At 38.1% G+C, this 9,899-nt stretch overlaps 1 protein-coding gene across 11 annotated transcripts in view; it reads right to left on the bottom strand.

Annotated features, from left to right (window-relative positions):
• Positions 1-4,089: 4,089 nt before the first annotated feature.
• The window catches only part of HSPG2 (heparan sulfate proteoglycan 2), a 2,126,006-nt gene continuing 2,120,196 nt past the window's right edge, over positions 4,090-9,899 (bottom strand). For all 11 annotated transcript variants that reach the window (XM_044063227.1, XM_044063230.1, XM_044063231.1 and 8 more), the window contains one exon: positions 4,090-8,705. In XM_044063227.1, coding sequence (XP_043919162.1) covers positions 8,533-8,705 — 173 coding nt within the window. In that variant the 3' untranslated portion in view covers positions 4,090-8,532. The remainder of the gene's footprint in view (positions 8,706-9,899) is intronic.

Below are 9,899 nucleotides of genomic sequence, written 5' to 3'. Positions count from 1 at the left end.
GATATGAGATGGAATAAAGGGATAGGGCCTTCAGTCGGTGTTCATAAGACATGTGTCTTATGCTTTGTATTTTTTTTTAGTGAGAAACCTCTGAGGCCACTTTAGTTAGTGTAAGTGCCTAGTTAGATACATGCAGAGTGTAGCATTGTACTCAGTTATGAGCCTGATGAGGGCCGAGTATAATGGCACTGCGGCATCCTTTGATCTTGATGCCACCCATGTCTTTACTTATATATTGAGCTACATAGAAGAATTTTATCAGTACTGTAGCTACCTAGTAGTCAAAGTTTAGGTTATTATCAATCTGTCTTCCTAGGTCCCTTCACCACTTGGTCTACTTTTAGGGGTGCAATATCAATATTATAATTTGCAGGGATATCTGATTTACTGAAGGGTATGATTATAGATTTTTTAGCATTTAGCTCCCACCATTGGCCTTCACTTCAGAGAAGTATATACCAAACAAGAGGGGTCCCAACACTGATGCCTGTGGGACACAGGTAGTAACAGGTTTCTTACTGGAAGTGGATTCACCTGTCTGGACAACACTTATCCTGTCAGTGAGCCAGTTGGCTATCCATCTGACGATGTAGGGGTTTAAGCCTAAGTCAGTAAGTTTATCCATGTTCCCTGAGTGAGGGATTGTGTTAAAAGCTTTTGCCAGGTCCAGATAAGTGGTGTGTACCATTTTATTCTCATCCATGATCATGGTCACATTCTCAAAGTCCACCAGTCTGAGTAGGCAGGACTTTCATAGGGAAACCCAAATTTGGTCTGGTCCAGTGTTTGTAAAGTTGCTATGTCATTATTGAATGGGTCCATGATAATTCACTCCATGACCTTGCAGATAAGACTTCAAGATTATAGGTCTGTAGTGTCTTGGGTCAGCTGAGGGGCCCCCCCTTGTGCAGTGGCACAACTGTTGCAGTCCTCCATTCCTCTGGGACAAAGCCTGTCTGGAGGCTGTGGTTAAAGATGGTTTCTAGTGTCCCTAACAAATTATGCTTTAAGCTACTTAAGAAGCATCCAATTCATGATTAACTTGGCACATTGCTGAGTGTTTCCCCTGAGGTTACGAACATAATTAAAAAAGCCTTATGGTTATCTTTCACCTGGGGGGCTATCTTTGCCTCACAGTTTGCTTTGCTAGATTTGACTAGCTCTCTAATTAGTTTGTTTAGACTGGTGAGTGACATTTTGCACTGTTTTGTCTGTTCCTTCTTGGCTTTGGAGAGGATTTTTTCCTTTTGTTGAATAGCCTATTTATGCTAGGGGTCCACCGGAGTGGTTTATTTTTGCCAGTAATCATAGGTTTGACTTGTACAGGTACTGCCTCCTCTATGCAGCTATGAATGTGGTTGTAAATTGCTTTTGTGTACAGCTATGAGTAGGCCTCAGTGTCATCCAGGTTCAGAGGAGCTTGGAAGTTTAACAAGCTGTCACTTAGTCTGAGGTAATTTGGTTTGTCGATCATGTCTCCCCAGGCTGACAGATATTGGCTCCCCTTATTGTGACACCAGAAACTAAGCCAATTGTTGAAGTCAGTCATTATTTGCTGGTACTGTGGCATCACCATTGGTGAAGGTAGGAAGCTACTCAAGGCTAGATTCATTCCCGCTTGGGACACATTCAGAGAGGTCATCATGTCTCACTTCATATAGTCCACTGAGGTACGTCTTACATCATTTACTCCTGGCATGGTCTATGACCACGTCATACTGATGCTTCGGGTTTAAAAACCTAAGTGCATGCGTGATCTGATGGATCCTAGATCCAGACAGACAGATCACCGTGATCTCCTTGTTTAACCCGATAAGGGGGACTTCAGTATATAATGCAATGGAATCCCCAATATCTGGAATGTTTGGCTTTATGGTGTGTTGCCTTATGGGCTTGGAAGTGTGGCTATTATGATTACCAGTATCATTTGTTCTGGGAATTAGGGAAGAACACACAAAGGTGTATAGCCTGGTTCAGGAATACTTCTGACGACACTTTGAGCATAAAGGAAGGGTTAGTTCTCAAGGTTACTCTGTCACTGTGGAAAAATGACATAAGGTTCCTTACACATAAGAGTTTGCAGCTTGGATGTATGTCTGGCTGAGGTGAGTGCCAACAGTAGGGAAGTTTTCCAAGTAAGAAGTTGAAGGGGAGGCTTACACTGCTAGTGATAAGGGTGGAAGTGTTAGTTTTTATACTGCATAATTTAGGTCACAAGTGGCTGTAGGTTCTTGCTTTCAGGGGGCGAACTGTAAGACTCCTTTCAAAAATGACTTCATATAGAGGTGAGCATCTACAGGGGAGGGCATGGGTAATCAGGAAGATATAGCACAGATGTGTACTTTAGGACTCGAGCAAGACAAGCTTTCTTTATAGAAGTCGGACAGGTATTCTTGTACCTGTTCTAACCCTGACTTGGAGGGTGGAATACCTTTTGTCTTAGACCAGATAGAAAACTTTTTCCATTTTGCTACATAAAATTTTCTGTTACTTGGTTTTCTAGCTTCTTTTAGAATTGCCTCTGAAAAAGATTGCCTTGAGGGGATCAATAGCCAATCATTCAAGCTGACAAATTGAGTGTCCTCAAGTAGGCGTGTATGGCAGAGCACTTTGTTCTAAGTTAAGAGATCTGTGATCTGAGAAAATGTTTTGATTCTCCAATCACTTAGTGTGAAAAGTAGGGAGAACCAGTGTGGCCTGGGCCAGTAAGAAGCAATTCACTTTCTGCAATATCCTGGGGATAAGGGATAGTGAAGAGAAGGCATTAAAGAGGAGGTCTGTCCAGGTGAATGACAAGGCATCCGTTCTCCATGCTCCTCTCTTGGGGGGGGGGGGGGTTCTTGAACAGAACTTCCTGATCTGTTTGTGAAGGAAGCAAAAGATCTATCTGTCGGACAACCCATCTGTGTTTTAGGTCTAGAAATACTTCTCATTTCAGCATCCAATTGTTGGGGTCTGGGAATGATCTGCTGAGTGTGTCTGGTAGCAGGTGGTCTTGCACCGGAATGTACGAGGCTGTAGGGGTCAGGTCTTAATGCAGAGCTCCCTGCCATAATTCCATTGCTAATCTGCAGAGGTGGTAGGAATGAGTGCCCTCCTTCTTGTTGACATACCATATCAGAGGGCATATCACAAATTTGGGACACACGGCTAGGCTTAAAGAGATCCTAGTGGTCGTTAACTTAGTTCACACCTATGAACCTATAATTGTAGCTTCATCTGTGCATAACTCAACCATTCATAACAAATCTGTTCTGGTATAGTGTGACCTTCTGACCATTCCACAACTGCAACCTGCTGGTCTACATGGATCTGGCATCCAGTCTCAGGAGGACAGTTCTGAATCACAAGTACCACCAGTCCATAGTTAGATGATTCACAGATGTTTCCCTAGGTTCAGGCTAGTCACCCATAGGCTCCAGCTGACCACTGGTAGCTATGGGGGTGAAAAAAAAACTTGGGATATTTCCCCAGGGTGCTATTTTTGAGCGTTTCACCCCTATTCCTTTCATCATGAAACTATGCTGAGGACTGGTTCAGGCTTAAGCCCTTGCTTGTTGATGGTGAGTTCAGCACCTCCCGGATTCAGTGGGGGTGTCGGTTGGGGTGAAGTAAATGAACATCTGAATTACCACATGGAATCTCAGGCCTTGAACTGGGCCATATGTTTGCTGCTGCCATTTTTTTGGGCCATCAAGTAGGCAAGCACATTTGCTGTCCTTCATCATCATATAGGTGGGCTGAAACTCTGATAATTGCATTTTTATTGTTATGACTGGTAACATGAACTGTGTATGTAACAAAAAAAAGAAGAAAAAAAACTGGTGCACAGTATAACTACACTTGCTTTTGTAAGTTGGCATGTTACATCATGACAAGCATTGGTATGGCTTACAAAAAAGGGGCCAAATTCTAAGTGGTTGGGAAGATATGCCCCAAGCAAGCACTCACTAAGGATGATCCCTTATGTTAAATAAGTCCACTTTCTGTAGCAGTAATTCATATGTAAAAAGGATACGATTAATAATACAAACATTCTATCACACTTAAGTTTGCTGTGAAACAAGTCTCTTAAAAATTCCAATTGTGATTGGTCAAGAACCATTTTATTACGAATAACAAAGGATCATTTCTGGAAAGGTCACAGGAGGTATAACTTATTCCTTTCCAAACAGATAATATATACAACATTTCTTCATGGCTTTTATACAAAGAGGTTTTAAAGGTTTGAAGACTGTAACATGGTATCTTGTGAACATACAATAAACCACAAATGTAAAGAATTTCAATACTGTGTTTAGCAATATAAACAAACCGACCCGAGTGGGAAAGTTTAATACCAAAGAAAGGGGGCATATGACCCATTCTTTAAACAAGGCTTTGCCTTTGGTTAATACTGTAAATTGTGTGACTGAGAACCTTATTTAAAAGTATCTTTAAAAATAAGTACTTTTAATACAGTGAAAAAGCAGCTGCACCTTGTTATAAATATATAAGCTAATATAAAGGCCAGAAATATGGAGCTGTTCTGTGATACACAGTCAGTAGTTTTAAAACATCTAATGCAAAACTCTTCAAAACAACATAGTCACTTTTCTCAATCCATTTTAGGATAGGTGTACAAGCTGATTATGTGCTCAGACAGAATCAGTTATTAAAACACTGATAGAAGTCTAATGGAACAACAGTTCATTACGATCTTGAGATGTAAGAATTGGTAAAACATCGTAATCTAATTTATAGCTGAGAAAATATATTAGGTATTTCATTAAATTTTATCAAAACATCCCTTATGGTACAATGTAAAATTCAAGAAAAACAAGTCAGAATTGAATCTGTCCTTCTGTTCAACAGACAATGTATGGCAACTAAATACATGTTCAAATCGGTCAGAGAGACCCTAATTTTCTTCTGTCACACTGTCAGCATTGTCCACATGCTCCTGTCTTCATGATGCTAGCTGCTTTGCTTTATAAGACCTGGATTACTGAGCCCTGAGTGTGTATGAGTGTTGAGTTTCCAGCTGCAAACGATTGTATTTGGATTGCTTTGTACATACTGCTAACCAGCAACAGTACTGTTTCAATGGAAATCCACTGGAAACCCACTGGCTAAATTCCTGTGTTTGCAAATTTAATTACACTTAAGAGTGGCTTTGGTTTATTTGTATCTGTAAAATCTGACACAGATTTCACTTTGCATATATACTAAAAATTTATCTGAGAGCATGTGCAAAGCAAAGCAGTAACAGCAGGCAACAGTTACTTCCAATAACAACAGACAACAGTTAAATCCAAGAAGTCCAATAAATTCAAAGACTGTGCTGCATTTTTCTTATTTACAAATGCAAACCACTCATTTTAAATAATAGGAAAACGTGTTCTGGAAGGATATGCTTTTTTGTGCTACCAACTATCCTTAGTTACCTATATGTCTCAGGAAACCTGGAATGTTCCAGTTTTTGTAAATTTCTCTAGTGCCTACAAATACACATACTAAATTATTAAAAGTACTACATAACCATATTTATCATTACAATGCAACACAAACTGGACTTGTAACTGGTCATTAATACTACTTTGGTATTCACTTCTAATGTACTATGTGTTATAGTATCATGTTTTGCTTGTGTTTTCTAAGTTGAAATTTATTTTCAATACTGCTGTGTCAGTTAACCACTTATAACTTTTTCAGGACCTACTGTGTGATGTTAAGCAAAAGTTCTTCAAAAGAGAGGCCACCTTTTTTAACCCACAGTACAAAACTGAATACATACAAAGTTCTGTTCATTAGACATACTAGGTCATTTAAACTTTTCTTGTTTTTTTTTCCTCTTTTAAAACTCCTCAAAATTATGATGTTATTTTAAACAGATACTCAACACAAAAAAGCCCGAAAAAACTGAACCATGCAGTAATCCTTACACTTCTGAGATGGGCTCTAAAATTACTTAATGCAAAACCTGGACTACACTCACAAAACTGCAAAAAATTCCAGTGAAATTGAAATGTGAGACTGGAAAGGTAACTGTAGAAGAAATATAGAGATAATGCCTAGTCACTTGATGTCTTTCAGATATTATATAAAGAGGGCAGGGCTGAAAAACACTTTCTGTAGACAGCCAAAAATCACCTTTTGTTTCTTACTCATAAATACAGTTACAACACAATTCAAGGCTACAAACAAGTCAAAAATGTGAATAGAAAAGATAAAATCCATATCTGACATGGGGATCTTCTTATAGTATGAAGTTAATAAAAACGCTCAGCTATCTTTGTTTTATATCCGTGTTATTTCCAACGACCACCTAGTTCCAAACGTCATCTTTAATCTTTAATTTTTATTTAGGGAAGATACTTAGAATGTAAACTTACCTTAAAAAATATTAGATATACAGATGTGTCAGACCCTACCTTGACACCTTTTGAGACACATTAAGATATGTTTCTGAGGTAACAGCCAAATGTATGGTATATACCAGGAGGTATCTAAACATCTCACGGCAACAAAGGTACTGAAGAGTTTGGGGACCAGCCCTTTAAAAATCTAAAGAGTGTAAAATTAAAATGAAAAGGGAAAAAATGTGTGTGTGTGTGGTGGGGGTAATTTTGTCTATCTACTGCAAAACCATAAATCTGTTATAAGGACTTATGTGTGTGATAAAAATAAAACAGGTATAAAACCTGTAAATCAACCATACAAAGTAAAAATTAACAGTCTCTATGGGTTATTAAGTGGTATAAGGCTTTGGCATTCAGCTAAACGCCCAATTATCCTTTCATTCTACTTCCTGTTACAAGGAAGCAATAAAAACATTCATACCAGACTAGCAGGGCAGTCACAGAACTAATTCTTAGTAGAACACACACACAGAAATACTTCCTTAATACCAGTCATTAAATTCATTAAATAAACATAGCACAAAAACGTTTTTTTTTTTTTTTTTTTCAGTTTTAAAACATTAACAAATTGCATATTTCGGTTGTCTTTAAATAAGAACAGCTCGGTAAACCTAAGTATTAGACTCTGGCACTGAAACTGCATCCTGACATTCATAAATGCTTTACAAACGTATTTCTTTGTTCTGAAACACTTTTGCTATAACAGAACCGTATTATTAAAACTGGGATGCTAAAAATATCAAAAACTGGAATGAAGGCATCTAATAGGGCAGCAGTTCATCACCTCAATGCCGCTAGGTTATGTTTTGCATTCTAAGACAAGTTGTAAATCTGACAGCTGCTGACAAAGTGAGTTTACAATATGGTAAAGTAAAAAATAAAATTAAAATGGGCATGCATCTTAAATATTAAATAGCACATTATGGTAAAACAGAAATCAGTCAAAATGTCAGTGGCTAGCAATAATAGTGTTTTATGCTGTCTGGGAAGTAAATATTGTGGGAAGAAATAGCCAGGGAATTGTTATGGCTAGGCTTGTATAGGCCCTAGGGCTGATAGCCTAGTATCAACCTATGAACCTGCGTAGATTCAACATTGTTTAAGGGGTGAACACAAAGCCATCTGACACCTGATATACTGACAGTGAGCATGTTCACAGATTTAGCCGGAAAAAAGTAGAGAAACTGAAAAAAATATTATTATTAATCATTAGCAGTATAATTTGGTTTCTGAAATAATGTGAATTTTGAAATTAAGAATTTTGTGCCGTTAAAAGAAATGCTTAGTACATATGAAGGCACTGTATGTGAAAGTATGAAATATTGATTATTGATTAAGTAATACAGACCCAATGAACGAATATCAACAAAACTGCACAAAAGAAAAGGAAGAAAATACTTGAACTCAACTGTTGCCTGACTGCTGTCATTTTTGGCCAAAATGTAATGCAATGGGTAATACTGTACTTCTGAAGACAGCACTGAGAACAAGAAAAGCAGAAGCCATAATGCCAGTCTGCCTTTCTATAGTGCCTTGTTCTATGGCTGACGTAAAATGTATGGTACATATTAACTGCAAAACAAAAGGGTACTTTCTGTATAACAAGTAGCATGCTGCTTCTGCACGATATGTATTCAGCTTGATTATCTGACATTATAAAACTTTTCTTTCAAGTATAACTGTAAGTCTGGTTGCTTAAAAAAACATTTTACAACACAGTTTTAGAACCCAGAGTTGAGGTCACATGAGTTCTTTGTAACTGAACATGTTCAGTGCTTGGGAACAATGGAAATTTACATCATAAACAAAATATCCTACCAGATCTTTCTTTCTTCCTCTCTCTCTCTCGCTAAAAAAACAAAAACATGTACACAGTCACCAGATGAAGCTGTGTTTCAAAGTGACATGTCCTTCATTACAAAAAAACACTGTGAATGAAAGGGCTAGATCCAAGTAAGATGTTCTCCCCATTTGATTCTGTTTTGCATGTTTGTTCTTTTAAATGTAAAAATTATATTACAGAAACACAGACCACTCCCGTTATGTTGGCAGCAGCAAAAGCACCTTTCGTGTTTCACTTTTAATTTTTGAAAAAAAAAGTCTTAGTTTGGCTGCATTGTGGCCTTCCTTACTACGATGTGCATTCCCTGGCGTTACGACCTGCCTCTGCATGTACACTTAAGTCGATTGGCTGCTCGGGCCGGTGGTCCAGTTTTGCATTCAGCAATATTAGATTTCTGATGCAGCCAGTAAATCCTGAGATATATTTTCCTCCTGTGAGAGCAGTCATGTTCGGAGGGCTTCCTGTAAGTACACAAGAAAGCAAAAGACCATATTACAATCAAGAGGCAATTATAGTGTTCCACCTCTACATAACGAGCAGGAACATTTCTAAAGAACTATGTAGCAGTTACTAACATTTATAATAAAAGCCTATGAAATCCTTAGGGTTACATAGAAATTGTAAGGGTATTCTATGTGTCCCTTAATTATCTATGAATAATAATCCTGTGCTTTGTTTCTAAACTCTGTAGGAACACTATGTGCACATGCCTCTCTCAAGGGGCAAATTAGACCTCTCTGGATAAATGACCTGCTTAGGGCCCAAAGCATGCAAGTGGAATCTAAGGGAATCAAACCCAGGATGACAGGACTGCTTGTTTGTAGCTCATAGCACTAACTGTTCGATCCATGATGCAATTTAATTACAAATCCATCAGGTAAATACTGGCTAATACCATAAACCTGATGTATCTCTTGCTATGTCAAATAAAACGATCTGTTGTAAAATGCCCTTTGTAAAACCACAATACACTTAAGTTTAAATAAAGCATTCAGAACATAACTATATGTACATTTTTATTTATTTATTTAAGTGGGTAAGCTCACTTGATGCAAATGTCCGTTTCCACGGGTGATCCAGTTGCACTCTCAAATAAACTGAGTTGCTCAGGTCATACAGTAGGAAAATGGAAGCTGACATAATCAATCCTTGGGCTTCAAGCAACAGCTGTTCATTACTAGCTCATAATCTTAATCCTCTGTGCTAACTGCCAGGCAAATTATGTTTTTCTGTCCATCCACCACACAGGTACTCTGTGCAATGTACATGCATAGTTGACAAAGAAAGAAGTAAATGCTGTTCACTAGCCAATGTGTTTGGATAACACTTCATATTTACCTGATGGTACAGTAAAAAGACTTTATTCCATAACTAAAACTATTCTACCATGATAATATACAATTATTTTGGCAGCATATCTTGAATGAAAGCATACTGACGGGGAGATAGAGAACATGCAAGAACTTGGGTGTAGATATGCAATACTTCCTACAGAGAAGCTACCTGGTAACCTTATGCATTATGAGAGGCAGACAAGACCAGCAGCAAAGTTTTCTTGATGTTAATTTTGTACTGTCAGTTGGTTGAGTCTGACCCTTCACAACCTCAAGGACTTTTGCATACTGGTCCTGTCTAACTGCCCTTTCTTTAAGTTT

Source organism: Protopterus annectens, chromosome 2.part1 (genome assembly GCF_019279795.1).
Source record: "Protopterus annectens isolate FY-2018-M chromosome 2.part1, PAN1.0, whole genome shotgun sequence".
NCBI classification, from domain to species: Eukaryota; Metazoa; Chordata; order Ceratodontiformes; family Protopteridae; genus Protopterus; species Protopterus annectens.
This window is presented reverse-complemented; position numbering and strand designations above follow the sequence as displayed.